Here is an 18624-nt window from a genome sequence, read left to right on the forward strand (position 1 = left end):
TTTATGGGTGTGTATATATATATATATATATATATATATATATATATATATATATATATATATAGTGGTCCAGTAGAGTCTGCAGGATACTAGTACCATGCTTTGTCAACAATAAACCTGGCTGGGTGCCTTCATTCCTTAACGGATCTTGTGATCATTGGGCAGTTTGCTTGAGTTCTGCTATGCCAGCTGTCTGCACAGGGCTGGGACAGCACACAGAGGGAACACGCACACAGCCAAACATGTATCAACATCTAACAGTAGGAACTGAAGTGAAACAGTCAGATGAAAAAAGTCCCATTCAATTACATCACATAAACAACTAAAAAATGACAAATTTTAAAAAAGTGCTTGTATACAAATGCTAGAAATCCAAATACTAAGATGGGTGAACTTGAGTGCCTAGTATTAAATGAGGATATTGATATAATAGGCATCACAGAAACTTGGTAGAATGGCAGCAATCAATGTTTGAATAATAAGAGTACAGTGGTAAAAATATACTACCAACTACCTGACCAGGATGGTGATGGTGAAATGCTCCTAGAAATTGAGGCTATAAAAAATAGAAAATTTTGTAGTAATGGAGGATTTGAACTATCCCCACACTGACTGGGAGCTTGTCACTTCAGGACATGATGCAGAGAGAAACTTTCTAGACCCCATTAATGACTGCTTCTTGGAGCAGCTAGTCCCAGAACCCATGAGGGGAGAGGCAATTCTTGATTTAGTCTTAAGTGGCGCACAGCATCTGGTCCAAGAGGTTAATACAGTTGAAATGTTTGGTAATAGTGAGCATAATGTAATTAAATTTAACATCCTGATGGGGGGAGAGGAACCAAAAGAAACCCACCACTGTGGTTCTTAACTTCAAAAAGGGGAAGTACACAAAAATGAGGAAGCTAGTTAAATGGAAATTAAAAGGAACAGTCACAAGAGTGAAATGTCTGCAAGCTTCAAGGAAACTTTCTAAAAACAATATAATAGAGGCTCCAATTAAATGCATACCCCAAATTAAAAAAAAGTAGTAAGGATAAAAAATGCCACCATGACTAAAACGAGGAGAGTAAAAAAGTTGGTTAGAGGCTAAAAGGCATCATTTAAAAATTGGAAGTCAAATCTTGCTGAGTACAATAGAGAAGAGCATAAGCTCTAGCACGACAAGTGTAAAAATATAATTAGGTAGGCCAGAAAAGAATTTGAAGAGTAACTAGCAAAAGACTCAAAAACTATATAGCAAAAAAAAAAAAAAAGGTGCATCAGAAGCAAGAAGCCTGCCAAACAGTCAGTGGAGCCACTGGATGATCGAATTGCTAAAAGAATACTCAAGGAAGATAAGGCCATTGCGGAGAAGCTAAATGAATTCTTTGCACCTGTCTTCATTGCAATATATACTCCCTTTTCCAGATCATTTATGAATATGTTGAACAGCACTGGTCCCAGTACAGCTCTCTGGGGAACATTGCAGAATGGAGACAGGTAAGTAGCAAACTGACAATTTATTCTTACCCTTGTTTCCTGTCTTTTAACTAGTTACTGATCCATGAGAGATTTTTCCCTGTTACCCCATGACTCCTTACTTTGCTTAAGTGCCTTTGGCGAGGTACCTTGTCAAAGGCTTACTGAAAGTCCCAATACAATATATCCACTGTATCCTTGTCCATATGTTTGTTGACCTCAAATAATTCTAATAGATTGGTGAGGCATGATTTCCCTTTACAAAAGGGGTGTTGACTCTTCCCCACAAAATTGTGTTCATCTCTGTGTCTGATAATTCTGTTCTTTACTATAGTTTCAACCAGTTTGCCTGGTACTGAAGTTAGGCTTACCTTATTCGGAGGGCAGGAGGGATATCAGGGCTGTGGCAGGGGATTGGATGATCATGGGGTGGGAGGGGGCTCAGGGGTGCAGGTTTCAGGCAGCACTTATGCAAGCAGCTCCCGGAAGCACATCCCCCCTCTGGCTCAGAGGCGCAGCCAGGCAGCTCTGACACCGCCCCGGCCGCAGGCACCACCTGTACAGCTCCCATTGGCCAGGAACTGTGGCAAATGGGAGCTGTGGGGGTGGTGCCTGCTGACGAGGCGGTGCGCAGAGCCACTTCGCCTTGCCTCTGTGTTCTACAGAGGAGCCGGGAGGGTGAGGGTTTGAGCCGGAGGGAGGTCATGCTGGTTGCTTCCTGGGAGCCGTGCGGAGCAGGGCAAGCCCTCGACCCCACTCCCCAGCTGGAGTGCCAAAGTGGGGCAAACTCCGACCCTGCTCACCGGTGGGAGCTGGGGGCCTGCTTAAATGGTTTGATGGGCCGGATGTGGCCCACGGGCCATAGTTTGCCTGCCCCTGAAATAGACCCCAGATGTTTTAACCACTATTTTAACACCTGAGGATTTTGTATCTAGATTTGTAGTTCAAACCCAGATGGATACCCAGGCGGAGAAGGCTTAATTCAAGTCTAACTATACTCAGACCATGTTGCAAGATCAACTTTTTTGTAAAAACATTCTTCCTGAACGGTATTGTCTTTTTAGTCATGCTCTGGTATATACTGAGCAAATGATGATGGATTTAGATAGTTTAGCAACTTCAGGAGGGAAGACGACATCTAGGGACAGATTTGTAAAGGTATTTAGGCCCTGAGGTGGAATGTTCAAAAGCGCAGAGAACCTCAGGACTGCGACACTGGCCCCTACTCACCATTTCTCCATCCACCACACAAAAGGGAATAGAACATCTCCTGATCCTTGTAAAGAGAGTTAAGCTTAAGGCTGGTCTTCTTCAGCTGCTTGTGGGTGAGAACAGGCTGCCCTTACAGGGATCGCTAAGATTTTTCAAGTAAAAGAAGGGAAGGAAATCTGGAGTGGGGAAGAGATGTTCAAGGCCTTCCTCTCCATTTAATCTCTGTTCCACCCTATTCACAAATCTAACTATACTTACTACAGTACCTTGTTATCACCACATGCTGTGCCATCTCCCACTGAGCCAACATCCACCGTGTCTCTCCCAGCATGAAATTCTGTACCCCAACACAAGATATCATCAACTGGGGTTTGAACTACGGACCCAAGACTTTTCATCTGAGGTATTTTTTTCACATTAACACACTGCAGTCTTCCACACAAGACATCACTGAAAGAAAAAAAAGAACAAAGTTGCTTAAAAATTTATACAAGATTTAAAGAACTCTGTGGGATATTTGTGGTATGTCTTACTATGGAAGAAGACAAGTCTCTCCCATAAATCTTTTCCGACACCCATTCTCTGCGTGACTTGTTAACCCCACTAATGTTCCAGCACAATTACGGATCATTCTGAACTGAACACAGCCCTTCATGGCAAACAGGAGCTCAATGTTGCAGCAGCAAGGTGGAGAGGTGACAGCACAGCAGTGTGAAAGGCTGCTTCTGCAGTACTCCTGGCCTGATGCCGAGGAATAAAGAATTGAGTTTGTGTCCTGAATTTTGATTCTATACTGTAAGTCTACTGTTCTATCACCAGCCCTACTACCCTCCTCTGTAAAGTGCTCTGGTATGTACAGGTGAAAACGAGTAGTTTTCTCATTTCTATTGGAATTCTCACTGGCTCTATCATTGTTGTCCTGTTTCAAATCTGAGGGATCAAATCACTGTGGTAGGAAACAATATAATGCAGTGTGAAAAAGGCTAATATTCTGTGGTGTATTAACAAGAGTTGTATTTAAGACATGGGGTTAATTCTTCCGCTTGACTTGGTGAGGCCTTGCCTAGAGTATGTGTCCAGTTTTGGAAGTCATACTTTAAAAAAAGAGACAAATTGAAGAGTCCTGAGGACAAAAATAAAAATGATAAAAGGTTTTTAAAAAGCTGACTTATGCTGATAGGTTAAAGTAGGGTATGAGAAGAGTGCTGAGAAGAGAAGAACAGCTCCCAAACAAGATACATACATTTGCAATAACTGCCAAAGATCATGGAAATCTATGATAGGCCTATTCAGTCACGTGAGCTGTTGCAAACCACCTATATCATAGACTGCAATTCCCACTGTCTCTCGCAAACTAAAAGATAACAAAATGAAAGAAGACTGGGGGTCGGATGGGTGGGGGACCTGAAAAAAAGTCTTCCAAAATGTTAAGGGCTGTTATAAATAGGACAGTGATCCACTGTTCTCCTTGTCCACTGAAGGCAAGACAAGTAGTAAGGGGCTTACTCTGCAGCAAGGGAGATTAAGGTTAGCTATTACAAAAAACAAACTATAAGGATAGTTAAGCACTGGAACAAGCTTCCAAGGAAGGTTGTAGATTCCCTGTCATTGAAGGCCTTTAAGAACAAGTTACACAAACACCTTTCAGGGATGGTCTAGGTTTACTTGGCCCGGCATCAACATGAGTGTGTAGACTAGCTGACCTCTCAAGGTCCGTTCCAGCCCTACGTTTCTATGATTCTATGATCTTTTTGGACTATGTGGCCAGCTGGGGAATCAGATTTGAAGTGTTTGGTCAGAGGAAGCAGAAGAAAGGAAGGAGTTTGAAGAGTCTTTCAAAAAATAAAGCCTACAGTCTTGGACAGCAGCCAACTTCTGGAATCCTGACTCTGCTTGCTACAAACCAGCACTTCAGCCCTTTCTGCTTCTCATAGTTCAGAGAAGGTGCACTATAGTAGATCACTCATCTTTACTGCTGGCAGGAAGTGGAGGAGGACAAGGTGGTGGTGGCAACAGCACCATTTGCCTGGTCATTGTATTACCCAAAGGTCATAACTCTCAAAGGAAAGACCTGCAGGAGACAAACTCAGTCAGACCTACTGAGGAATCATGGTTAAGGCTATGTTTTAGTCATAGACATGTCACGGGCAGTAAACAAAAAATTCACGGCCCGTGACCTGTGCATGACTTACTATGCGCCCTGACTAAAACTTGGGGTGGGGGTGGCTTGGGAGGGCAGCCCAGGGGGCACAGTGGGTGCTGGGGAGGGGGGTTGGCAGGGCAGGGGTAGGCTCCCTTCCCAGCTCCTGGGAAGCAATGACCCCAGCTCCTAGCTCAGGGGTGTGCAAACTTTGTGGCCCCAGGGCCACATCTGGTTACGGAAATTGCATGCAGGGCTGGGGCAGGAGATTGGGATGTGGGAGGGAGTGCAGTGTGCAGGAAGGAGCTCAGGGCAAGGGGTTGGGGTGCAGTAGAGGTGCAGAAGGGGGCTGGGATGCAGGCAGGGGGCTCAGGGCAGAGAGTTGGGGTGTGGGGTGCAGGAGGGGGTTGGGCTGCAGCCTGGCACCATTTACCTGGAGCAGCTCCGGGGTGACAGTGGCGTGCACAGGTTCCAGGGCAGGCTCCCTGCCTGTTTGCCCTGGCCCCATGCTGCTCCCAGAAGCAGACAGCACCATGTCCCTGCGGCTCCTGGGGGGGCAGAGGGCTCTGCGTGCACCTCCCCTGAAGCTCCCATTGGCTGCAGTTCCCCATTCCCAGCCAATGGGAGCTACTGGGGGTGGTGCCTGCAGGCGAGGGCAGCGCACAGAGCCCTCTGCACCACCAACCAGGGGCCACAGGGACTGGTGCTGGACATCCGGGAGCAGCACCATGGGGGTGGCAACCCTGCGGGCCAGATCCAAAGCCCTGAGGGGCTGAATCCAGCCCGTGGGCCATATTTTGCCCACCCTTGTCCTAGCTCCATGTGCTGCCTCCGCTCCGCCCCAAGCCACGGTTCTGTAGCTCCCATTAGCTGGGAACTGTGGCCAGTGGGAGCTGCGGGGGTAGTGCCTGTGGGCAGAGGCTAGGAGAAGCCTAGCTAGGAGCTAGGAGTTGAGGGAGGGGAGTTCCTGTCACCCTTCTAGGCCCTGCCCCCCAACCGCCCCTTACCCAAACTCCTGCTGCTGAGGGGTGTGGGGGCATGAGACTGCTCTAGAAGTGGCAGGTACTTGTGGCACCTTAGAGACTAACCGATTTATTTGAGCATGAGCTTTCGTGAGCTACAGCTCACTTCATCGGATGCATACCGTGGAAACTGCAGCAAACATTATATACACACAGAGATCATGAAACAATACCTCCTCCCACCCCACTGTCCTGCTGGTAATAGCTTACCTAAAGTGATCATCAAGGTGGGCCATGTCCAGCACAAATCCAGGCTCTCACCCCCCCACCCCCATACACACACACAAACTCACTCTCCTGCTGGTAATAGCTCATCCAAAGTGACCACTCTCCCTACAATGTGCATGGTAATCAAGGTGGGCCATGTCCAGCACAAATCCAGGCTCTCACCCCCCCCCCCTTTTTTTTTTTTCCTTCTTCCCCGGGGACACATGCACACACAAACTCACTCTCCTGCTGGCAATAGCTCATCCAAACTGACCACTCTCCAAGTTTAAATCCAAGTTTAACCAGAACGTCTGGGGGGGGGGGGTAGGAAAAAACAAGGGGAAATAGGCTACCTTGCATAATGACTTAGCCACTCCCAGTCTCTATTTAAGCCTAAATTAATAGTATCCAATTTGCAAATGAATTCCAATTCAGCAGTTTCTCGCTGGAGTCTGGATTTGAAGTTTTTTGTTTTAAGATAGCGACCTTCATGTCTGTGATTGCGTGACCAGAGAGATTGAAGTGTCTCCGACTGGTTTATGAATGTTATAATTCTTGACATCTGATTTGTGTCCATTTATTCTTTTACGTAGAGACTGTCCAGTTTGACCAATGTAAATGGCAGAGGGGCATTGCTGGCACATAAAAATGGTTATTCCTGATAATCAACAGAACTCACCTATCCTGAAACAAAGTTCTTTGGCCCATTGTGAGAAAGAAAAGGAGTGAGAGAGAGCGAGAGAGCTGCCCTGCAGGAGACCTGAAGAATCCAATATGAGGAGACTTGAAGCCTGGAGCAGTCTTGCTAAATGACTCAACCAGACACACCTGGCACAGGAAGGAACCCCAAGCAGCTGATTCCCTATAAGGGAGCTGAAGCAGCCCTTTGGGAGGGAGGAAGGACAGATTGCAGTTTCTCAGAGTCAAACAGATAAGAGATCCTGGGAAGGAACCTCTCTCATTTGCCAAGGCTCTGAGGTAAGAGGCATAACCTGGGATAGATTTTTGGGATTCTGTAAGTGACTGGGGAAATTCTGTTTAAGTTTGTTTTTGGATACTTACCCCAAGAAAGGAGCCCAAATGGGCTCTGTGTTGATGAAACAGACTTTCATTAAAGTTTGACTTCTTATTAAACTAAACTGCCAACACAGATCCTTGTGAGAGAGAAGGTGGTAGGTCACCCCTTCATTGCCTTTCTATACCCATTTATACTAGCAGTCTTGTTTTCTGGACTCACAGTAATTTGTGGAAATAATACCTCTTGTTAACTTAAGAGAAGAGCACCCCACGGACAGTTCAGGACTACTAATCTTGAGGTTAATGATTTTGACTGCTTGTTTTTCTCTCTTTCAGGTTACTTAAAGTTACAGGATCAGTTGAGATTGTGTGTTTGGGCACTGCTTGAGCCTTTGTTCCCTGGATCATCCTTGATTAGCCTCAATCAGCCTTATGATCATCCTCCCCTTGTTTGATTAATGAGAGGGTTAGTTTGATCTAGGAGAGAAGGCCTAAAAAGCCACAGGTTAAGTGACGAAGGGGAGCTAGGAAGCGAGGGAGTTGTAATATAATTGCATATATATAATATGCCATATATAATATATAATGGTTTGGAAGAGCACATCACCAGTACCAATGCTGCTTCTGACTCCTCCTGGCCTGCACAGAAGACGATGTATTAAAAAAAAAAATCAAGCCTCATGTCAAGGTTCCTTCCCCACTCTGAACTCTAGGGTACAGATGTGGGGACCTGCATGAAAGACCCCCTAAGCTTATTCTTACCAGTTTAGGTTAAAAACTTCCTCAAGATACAAACTTTGCCTTGTCCTTGAACAGTATGCTGCCGCCACCACCACCACCACCACGTGTTTTAAACAAAACAGGGAAAGAGACCACTTGGAGACATCTTCCCCCAAAATATCCCTCCCCTCCCCAAAGCCCTACACCCCCTTTCCTGGGGAAGGCTTGATAAAAATCCTCACCAATTTTCATAGGTGAACCCAGACCCAAACCCTTGCATCTTAAGAACAATGAAAAAGCAATCAGGTTCTTAAAAGAAGATTATTAAAGAAAAAGTAAAAAAGAATCACCTCTGTAAAATCAGGATGGTAAATACCTTACAGGGTAATCAGATTCAAAACAGAGAATCCCTTGGCAAAGCCTTAAGTTACAAAAAGACACAAACAGGAATATACATTCCATCCAGCACAGCTTATTTTACCAGCCATTAAACAAAAGAAAATAGAATTCATTTTCTAGGTAGCTTACTTACTAACTTAACAGGAGTTGGAAGGCTGCATTTCTGATCTGTTCCCGGCAAAAGCATCACACAGACAGACCAAACCCTTTGTTCCCCCCTCCCGCTTTGAAAGTATCTTGTCCCCTCATTGGTCATTTTGGGTCAGGTGCCAGCGAGGTTACCTTAGTTTCTTAACTCTTTACAGGTGAAAGGGTTTTGCCTCTGGCCAGGAGGGATTTTATAGCACTTTATTCAGAAAGGTGGTTACCCTTCTTTTTATATTTATGACACCTCATTAAGCACAGTGGGGGTGAAAATGAAAGGTTTAAATAAACTGTACTGCCCATAAAATGCTGCTGTGCATCTCCTCATTTGTCTGATTTTCTGACACTACTTAAAATAAGGGTGTGTTTTTTTATTTACAGGGGTTTCTTAGTACATTTTCCAGTGGCTCAGAGACACATATATAGAAAAAACTTACTTGTCTTGACACTTATTGTAAGTAAGTCCGTCTCCACCGCAGTTGCCACACCGGTCACCTTTAGCATTCACTGCTTTGAAACAACTCAATGGGGCCAGCTGTGCTGCTGCAAGGAGCGGGGGGGGGGGGGGGGGGGGGGGGAGAGAGAAGCACAAGGTAAATGACAAGACAGAAATAAAAAACACAACATATTCTACTAATTCCTCCAATCATTTCAAGGAGTTAAGGGGAAACTGAAGTTATTCATCTGTAACCAGAGTTCTTTGGAATGAAGTCTGCATATTCACCCTCATGGGAGGCACCCCTGGTGCAGATGTGATGGTGGAACCTTTAGGTAGCAGTGCCGGTTGGAACTCTCACATCCTCTCCTACCCCTGCCCTCGCTGTTCCTGAATTTTCTGAGGGCAAGGCTATAAAAGGGGGCATGGCTCTTCACCCACCTCAGTGACTTCAACCACTTCTCAGGTTGTACTTAGGACTCTAAAGAAAAGGAAGGGTGTGTGTGGAGAGTGAATATACAGTACATCTTGAATTCTGGCTACAGGTTGATAACTTCCATTTCTTCTTTGAGTGTCTTCTGCATATTCCACCTCATGGGACAGTCTGACAAGCAGTACTCCCTTTGGATGGAGATGGGCCCTATAATAGAGGGAGATTGAAGTACTGCCCTGACAAATTGTGCATCCAATCTGCATCCTAAATAAAAAGAATAGGGTTTTGTAAAATGTTTGCAAAGAGTTCAAAGTTGCAACACTATAGATCTGTATAAAAGGAATATGTCTAAAGCATACCATAGAAGCTGCCTTGGTACTAGTGGAATGTGACTGAATTCTATCCAGAATAGGGTCTGACGCTAAAGTGTAGGTCTTATGAAAGTACAGCTTAACCAATTCTGAATGTGTATGAGACTTAAGTACTTGTCTCTTTTTATCAGGATAGAAATGAATAGATTATGGCACTATCAGAATCATTTAGCCCTATTGAAGAAATAAGCTAAAGACTGTTGGGCACCTACAGTAAGAAGTGTGTTTTCTCCTGCACAGGTGTGGCCTTAGAAAAAAGGCTAGTGAGTTAATTGACAGATAAAGTTAAAACTCAGTCACCACATTAGCGATGGGGATGTAGCTCTCTTCTATCCTTATGAAAAAGAGTGAATGGTGGGCCGACCATGAGGGCCTGCAATTTACTCTCTTCTAGCAAAGTCCTTCACAGTATTTCCTTTTACTCTGGACAGGAGGAGAAAAGGTCCTGAACCGGGAGCGGGCTGGGCTCTGTTTGTTTAAAAAGCAGCAGCCACATGACAAACCAGGAGCTGCAAAGCAGAAATCCCAGGAACTGTATGCGGAGCCACCTGTGGAACAGGCTGAATATTACAGCTGGGAGCAAGTCTGTATGGGACTTATGAGGCAGAGACTGGAAGCCAGAGCAGAGGGCCCCAATGAGAGAAACTGAGCCTAGCTTGGAAACTGGCAAGAGCCTATTTACTTCAATAGGGACTAGATTGGAAAGGGCACCCCAGGCACTATCCTGATTTTCAATAGGACTGCCCCGGCCCAAAACAAGAACCCCTATTGAGAACTTTGAACTGTAACTCTTAAGCCTTTATACCTAGCGTATTTGCAGACTTTCCCTTCCCTGCCAGCCCTAGCACGTTACCCTTTCACTTAAGCATTGGGCTGAGTGATTATTGGGATCTACCAAGTCTAGCATCTACAAGGCTTAGCTGCTGAACCACCTACAGGACTTGCTTCAACGTTGCTGTACACCAGGCATGCTGCTAGTACCTCAGGAATTTAGAGTACTTCAACACAGAGCAGCCCGCCATGATTACACAGATGGTATGGCTCTCTCACTTCCTGCAGCAAGGGAGTTTAGATTTGATATTAGGAAAACACTTTTTAACTATAAGGTTAGTTAAGCTATGGAATAGGCTTCCAAGGGAGGCTTTGGAATCCCCATTGGAGGTTTTTTAGAACAGGTTGGACAAGCACTTGTCAGGGATGGTCTAGGTTTATTTGATCCTGACTCAGCACAAGAGGCTGGACTTCATGGCCTCTCAAGGTCCCTTCCAGCCCCACATTTCTATGATTCTATGATAAAAGCTGTTTTCACTGAGCGTTAAAAGAGACACCATTCTGCTATTGGCTCAAATGGAAGCTTCATTAGCTACTGGAGCTTCCTTGCTGGATACAGGTCCTTTTACATGTAGGAAGATTTACTGAACCCTTTCATGAAGGTCTTAACTATGTTGTGTGTGAATACAGACTAGTTATCTATGAGAGAGTGGTATACCAATACAACTGCTAGATGGACATTAACTGCTGATAAAGAAGGTCTGAAAGTTTCAGCTGTAGCAGTTATTCTAAAATATGATGAACTGGAGCCATTGGTGTAACTACATTACTACTCTTTATGCAGAGACTGAATCTCTTCCATTTGAAGCTATAACACTTATAGGTTGATTCTTTCCTACAGTAAAGTAGGACATGTGCCAGCAGACAGCAAGATTGTTCTAATTCTATCAAAGACCTGTAGTCCAGGTTGTCAGATCTGGGTGATCAACTCTTCAACAAACCTGGAGGAAGGAGAGATTGGTAAACTCCTTTTGTTAAATGGAGACCTGGCAAACACTAAATATCTTGGCCACAATGGAGCCACTAGAATTACTTTGGCTCTATCCAGTTTTATTTTTATCACTTTGTGAATGAGGGGAAATCGGAGGGTGGGGGGGGAAGCATATAGACAACCGTGACACCAGTTTACTAGGAATGTGTCTGAGATGGATTGGCTGTCTCTTCCTGCTTTTGAGCAAAATCTGGGACATTTTGGCTACTTGCAATCAGGTCTATATGCAGATGTGGAAGCAGAATTAAGAGAAAAAGGAGGATCTGGGGGAAGAAGTCTTAATCAATTTTAGGATAGAGTGAAACGTAACTCTAACCCTAACCACGCGAGAGTTGTAAGAAATACTGTCTTCGCCTTGCTTTAGTTGATAAGGATGGAATGCTGACTTAAGCAGAAACCTTGAGATAAGGCAGCATCCGGAGGGAGTTTGTATAAACAAAAGGATAACCGTTAGCTGTTGATGTATGTAACGGGAAAGTATAAATACCTGTCTTATACTGCTTGTAAGGGGAAGATCTGCCTATGGTCAGGGGCCCTCCCTGTCTGACCGCAGTCTTCCCTTGCAATTGCTCATAATAAACTGTCTCTGGCTTGTTGCTAACAAACGCAGAATGAGGACTTGTTTTCTTCCACGCAGAGGACCCCCACAGGTTGAAGATCTTGTGTATTACTGAAATCTTTAATGACCAATCCTGGAGTTCTATTGTGTGTCTACCCGGTTGGTCTGCAGTACTGTTGCATTTCTCTGCAAGGTGTAGCATTCAATACAAGAATGTACTGTACTGCACCACTCCCCCACAGCCACTGCTTCTCTGCATAGATGTGTGGATGAGTGCCTTCTTACTTGTTTATATAAAACATCACTTTACTTGATAGCAGCTGGCCTATGTTGTCCTTGCTAAGCTGCACTGTGGTCAAAACTAAGTGAGGCAGAAAAGACTTGAGAGCATAGCATATTGCTCTGAGTTCCAGCACACTGATGTCTAGTTTAGTGTCCTGGGAGTTCTAGTGGCCACAAGCTATCAATGTGAGCTCCCCGCCAAGGTTGGATGTAGTTGAAACTATTGTTGCTCATACTGCTGTATAGTTTAAAACTACTCTCTTCATCTTGAGACAGTCCACCGTAACAGAGGCGCAGGGTCACATTCTTTGACATGGTCAATATAAGAGACATATCTAAAATAGGTCTACTTGTTTGTCAGTCACTGCTGGATAGACCACATTTCCAGTTAGGTATAATGTTTCACCTGCATAGCTGAGTCTATGAGGTCCATTAATCTCCCAAGTACCTCCCCAGCTGATGGCTCTTTCAGCAGCTCTTCAGTGACTCAGCCCTTCAGTCACACGCAGTCCCCCATTCCAGATTATACAATCACCAGTTCTTTTTCACAGCCCTGGAATGTGGCCATAGCACCAAGGCTTCCTCCCCAGAGGTACTACCTTCTTTAAGAGCACAACAGGGGCCCACCTCAGTACCTTCCATTGGTGTCCTTTCAGCAGCCCTTCCTGAGCTCAGTCTTCAACCAGAACAGCAGGGCCCATCACAGCCCTCCCCACAGTCTGGCTAGATTCTGGGCTCAAGCCCCTGGGGTCAGACTGCCTGCACTGACCTGTCCATGGTTCTGCTGGCGTTCCAGGCACCCAGTCCTCCCTTTTTGACCTACCAGAAGGAACTGGCTGCTCTGCCACTGCTGCTTCCTTTTATATGGCCCTTTTGGCCCCTGATTGGTCACTCCAGCAGCTCCTCTGATTGGCTGACTGGAGGACTTCTCCTCAGCTCTTTTCTAAGGAGGGAAGAGGCAGGCCACAAGGCCTCCAGCAGGGGGCCTCCGGATCTAGTCCACCCTATCACACCAAAGTAGATACTGAGAATGATTGCATTCTTCCTGGGTGTTTCAGCACTCTTTCCTCTTTAAAATGCTTCCCCTCTCATTAGTTCTCACCAAGCACCTTCTGTAGCCAAAGAAGACACCCATACCACTTAAGAAGGTATCTACCCCAACTTTCCAAATCACCTGTTCCCAAAAGTCAGCAGTCTTGTGTGCTAGGAGCCATTCCAAACCTCTTCTATTGCTTCCTGAGCTGCGGAAGTGTGTAGAATCCAGCAGCAAGGGAAGTAGGGCACAGTGAGACTGTTTAGATATTTCAGTGATTGGTGTTATAGAATAACAATCCTTATCTTTAGGTGTGATATGCAAAATCCACTGATTAGACAGGGGAAGCTCAGGAAGAAGGACAGATTCCTTGCAGAGGTGAGGCAGGATCAACCAAGACTGCAGCCACTCTCAGCAGCGACACAAACTCTCTCTCCTTTGTGCAGAGCCCCCTGGCCAAAAAGTCTGTTTGCCATCTTGGGATTAGGTATCATTTAAGAACTGGCCAATTTCATAAGAGTTAATTGATGCGGCTATGTGTTTTTATAAATAATAATGCAGGTCTTGCCTTTGCCAAATACAGCTTTGCACTGTCTTTCATGGTTATGGCATCTCCCTTGGAAACAACAGTCTTTGGTACCACATGGAGTTCCATCTTGCTTAAATACATCCTGTGGGCACCAGGTTGAAGTCCCATTGCAGTACTCGGGAAGGTCACACTCACCAATACTTTCTCTGCATATTTTCCCTTGTCTATGAAGCTGTTAAAATAAGAATACAAGGATCTGGATGAGATTTCTCTCTGGAAGCCTATTTCATGAGCCACCATTTACCTTCTTAAAATATGTTTGTTTTAGAAGTCCCCAAACATCCAACGGATAAGAAAAAAGCCACCTGAAGTTTCTTTGCCATTTATTTTAACATAGATAAGAGGAAGATGCAACATAAATACTCCTTGTACTGTTTATTAAGTAGTGCACTCTAATTCCAATATTTAAAATATTTGTGATTCTTTTCCACTCCCAAATGATGATAAACTCTTCATGCTTTTAATCAATAACAATGAAGAAAGGAAAAATAGTTTTTGCCCATCTACTCATTTTTTTCCATGTTGAGTCTGCTGAGGCTAGAGCTGGGGACACTTCACCCACAGTGTTCAGAAGCTGGATCTGTCAGTCACTGGGGAGAGGGGGATGGGACCCACCTATCAATATCCTCTTCAGAATGAGCACTTAGTACAAGTGGTATTACTGTAGCACCTAGGAGGCGTAGTCAAGGAACCAGACCCCATTGTGCTTGGTGCTGTACAAACACAGAACAACAAGACAGTCCCTGCCCCAAAGAGCCAGAACCCAAGTATAAGACAAGAGACAAATGATGGATACAGACAGATGTGGGAGCATACAAGAAACAATCTGACAGTATTGGACAGCTTTTTAGGCAGTGGTCTCAGCTCACCAGCAACCTAACTATTGTGAATTTTTGGTAGGCATTAAGGAAAAGGAGAGTTTTGACATGGGTTTTGGAGGATAATTACTTAGTTTTAATCAGTGTTTATGGAGAGCTCCACCCAAATATGAGGGGAAGCATGGGAGAAAGAATGAAAGTCCTTGTTTGAAAATTTAACAAGTGGGTAATGGAGGCTGGCATCAAGGGTAGATTGGAGTTGAGCATCGAGTGCTCAATAGCAAACAAGATGATATGGTGGGGTTTGGCCATGAAGGGCCTTGAAGGTAAAGACAAATTAGGTGAAGACAAATGTGATAGAGAAGAGGGAGTCAGTGGAGGGAAGCAAAGAGACAGGTGACATGATCAAAGTGACACACTAGGAAAATGAAATTTGCAGCAGCACTGAAAGGATATGAATGGGCAAAGATTGCATTTGTCAAGACCCGAGAAAAGGATGTTGCAGTAATCAAGTTGAGAAGATGGAAACAGGGATGAGTTTTAGGTATGTGATTGTATAAGAAAGGCCATATCTTAGATATGTTATACAGAAAGAATTGGCAAGGTTTACAAACTGCCTGGATTTGAGGTCCTAGACAGAAGTCTAAGTCAAAGATGGCACCCAGATTACAGGCCTAAGGGACAGACATGATGGTATTGTCCAGTGATCAGGAAAGGAGGTGGTGGGGAGGGCATGGAAGGGCTGGAGAGAAACAGATGAAGAGTTCCGTTGTAGCCACGTTGAGCTTGAGCTGATGGCTGGACATCCACAAGGAGAAATCAGAGAGAGAGGCTGAAATTTCCATTTGGAGAAAGAAAGACAGGTCTGGAGTAGCAAAGTAGATCTGTAAGAATGTGTTTTGTTTTATCTGTGGCCTGAAAGTATAGTCTGGATGTATCCTCCTATGTTGATTCTAGAGGATTCCATGAATCTTTGAGTAAATGCAGCCTTGTGGCAAATATTTCTGAATAACTGGGCACTGAGGAAAAAGAAGGCCTGGCTGTGTGCCCAGTGCTAAACATCTATCAGAAAATATCCTTTGGAATGTTTGCCCAGTTTTCCTGAGCAACTGGGGTGGAAGGATCGGGTGATGTGGTGAAGCTGGATTGCTCTGAGAGCAATGAAAACAGAAGTACAGGGCTGAAACGATGGTAGAGAAAGATTTTCTCCAATCCCAGGGAGCTTCTCTGCTGAGTCCTGTATGTCCTGACTAGTAAAGATAATGATCTGGAGGGTGGGCTGAATGGAAGTACTTTCTGCTACTGTACTGGATCCCGTGGTGGTGGATGCCACATTTATTGCATCAGTGATAGCACAAGAACTCTCTGCTATTGACATAGGCTTTTCTAGAGTCCAGAGGAGGTGACTTTATCCTTTATTGCAGAACTCTTAGTTGGGAGCCTGGCTGTCAACTATGTCTTCTCCAGTTGATCTGAGGAATCTCAGAGAGATCTCCAGAGGGAGCAGAAGAATTTCTTTCCACCTAAATAAGGATGCCTTGTACTGGGAGCTGGAGAATAGGCAATCCTTTTCTTCTTCATGTGAGCCATCTTGAGAGTGCCCAGGCTCAGATGACTCTGGAAATAAAAGTGCTCCAGGCTATGTCAGGAAGCCAAGAATGATGATGAAGGAAGAGAAGAACAATTGAGAGAAATCATAAGTCTATGTAGGAAGATAATATCGGGGGAAGTATCAATTTGGGGATGTTTTGAAGTCACATAGGTTATGTCTACACAGTATTTGGGAGTGAGCCTCCCAGCCAACGGCCACAGACTTGTGTTAGCAGAGCTCATGCTAGTGCACTATTTTTAGCTGTGTAGACGGTGCTTTGACATTTTGACTCAGACTGGAACTTGTGCTCTCAAGCTCACTCCACCCACCCCGGGTTTGGAGTCCAAACTCCACCCCAAGCTGCAATATCAAAGTACTGTCTACACAGCACACTAGAGCACACACTGCGAGCACAAGTCTGATGACCTAGGCTGGGAGGCTCACTCCCGAAAGCTGAGTAGACATTCCAATAGGGCTTGGATCTATGCATTGCCAATAGAGGCAGAACATTCTGGAGAGGATGTTGATGGGCAGGTCCTTTCAACCTCTCACCAGTCTGTCATTGATAGCTTTAGCTGCCATCCTAGGTGAGTGCCATAACTACCAGGTTATAGAATCATTCTCAAGCTTCCCCTGACCTAATGACTATTCAGTCACGTATAATGATAGTGGATAGTTATTGGGATAGTTATTCCTAGGAAGGAAAGTGAGAATGATTTTTTAATCTGGTAGTTTTGGCATTTACCTAGAATGTAGGTGTCATAAATATAAAGGGAAGGGTAACCACCTTTCTGTATACAGAACTATAAAATCCCTCCTGGCCAGAGGCAAAACCCCTTCACCTGTAAAGGGTTAAGAAGCTAAGATAACCTCACTGGCATCTGACCAAAATGACCAATGAGGAAACAAGATACTTTCAAAGCTGGAGGGGGGGAAACAAATGGTCTGTCTGTCTGTGTGATGCTTTTGCCTGGAACAGATCAGGAACGCAGTCTTAGAAACTCTGTTAAGTAAGTAATCTAGCTAGAAATGCATTAGATTTCCTTTTGTTAAATGCTGGTAAAATAGGTTGTGCTGAATGGAATGTATATTCCTGTTTTTGTGTCTTTTTGTAACTGAAGGTTTTGCCTAGAGGGATTCTCTATGTTTTGAATCTGATTACCCTGTAAGGTATTTACCATCCTGATTTTACAAAGGTGATTCTTTTACTTTTTCTTTAATTAAAATTCTTCTTTTAAGATCCTGATTGCTTTTTCATTGTTCTTAAGATCCAAGGGTTTGGGTCTGTGTTCACCTATGCAAATTGGTGAGGATTTTTATCAAGCCTTCCCCAGGAAAGGGGGTAGTAGGGCTTGGGGGGATATTTTGGGGGGAAGACGTCTCCAAGTGGGCTCTTTCCCTGTTCTTTGTTTAACACGCTTGGTGGTGGCAGCATAGGGTTCAAGGACAAGGCAAAGTTTGTACCTTGAGGAAGTTTTTAACCTAAGCTGGTAAGAATAAGCTTAGGGGATCTTTCATGCAGGTCCCCACGTCTGTACCCTAGAGTTCAGAGTGGGGAAAGAACCTTGACAGTAGGGGATCCAAGTTCAAGTCCCTACTCCAATGACTACTTAATTATTTCTTAAAAATGGAACAGCTTCAACAGGTGACATTGAGAAACACTGACACCCCATACCCCAGTGGCTAGGGTACTCTCTTGTAATATAGGAAACCCAAATTTAATTCCCTTCTCCTCATCAGCCAAATTCTATATCAGGTTCCCACATCCCAGCAGAGGATTCTAGCCATTGAGCTAATAGTTATAAGGGAGCCCCGCCCCCTGAATTTTGCAAATTTCTCCTCCTTTGCATCTGTCAAAATGCCTAAAGTCAAAACAAAAACATTATTTGAGGTGAAACAAAACATTTCATTTGAACATTATTGAAACATTTTAATATTTTGGTTTAGTCAAAATCATTCAGTGAACTCTACATGAATTAGTAAATAGTTTTGGGTTGGGGTTAGGCAACTATTTGCTAAAAACAAGTTGCCAAACTGTAATCCCAACACATCTACATGGGATTAGTAGATCTAGTACTTGAGAAGGAAATTGTGAAAATGAATAGCATTGCCACTGGTATTAACTTTAAAAGAAAGTAATTAAACATTCAGTTTACCATAAAATACAAAATCTACTACAGGTTTTTCTTACCTGACAGTTTTGGCAGCAAAGTCCAGAAACACAGGCAGCACCTGGCTTTATTGTACAATTGGATAGGCAACAACCACCCCGTAGGCACACCTTCAAGTACAAAATGAATGGCACCTCACCTTAAAAATCTGTTGTGGGACTCTCCTGTAATAACACCACTCTTACCATTTATTGTTTGAT

At 44.4% G+C, this 18624-nt stretch overlaps 1 protein-coding gene across 1 annotated transcript in view; it reads right to left on the bottom strand.

Annotated features, from left to right (window-relative positions):
* The window catches only part of LOC125631701 (disintegrin and metalloproteinase domain-containing protein 20-like), a 174285-nt gene that overhangs the window by 34416 nt on the left and 121245 nt on the right, over window positions 1–18624 (bottom strand). Inside the window, exons 13-16 of the mRNA XM_048838772.2 lie at window positions 18445–18534; window positions 13824–14016; window positions 8757–8862; window positions 2937–3120 (exon numbers count right to left, since the gene is read on the bottom strand). Of these exons, the coding sequence (XP_048694729.2) occupies window positions 2937–3120; window positions 8757–8862; window positions 13824–14016; window positions 18445–18534 (573 nt within the window). The remainder of the gene's footprint in view (window positions 1–2936; window positions 3121–8756; window positions 8863–13823; window positions 14017–18444; window positions 18535–18624) is intronic.

Source organism: Caretta caretta, chromosome 1, assembly GCF_965140235.1.
Source record: "Caretta caretta isolate rCarCar2 chromosome 1, rCarCar1.hap1, whole genome shotgun sequence".
Classification (NCBI taxonomy): Eukaryota; Metazoa; Chordata; order Testudines; family Cheloniidae; genus Caretta; species Caretta caretta.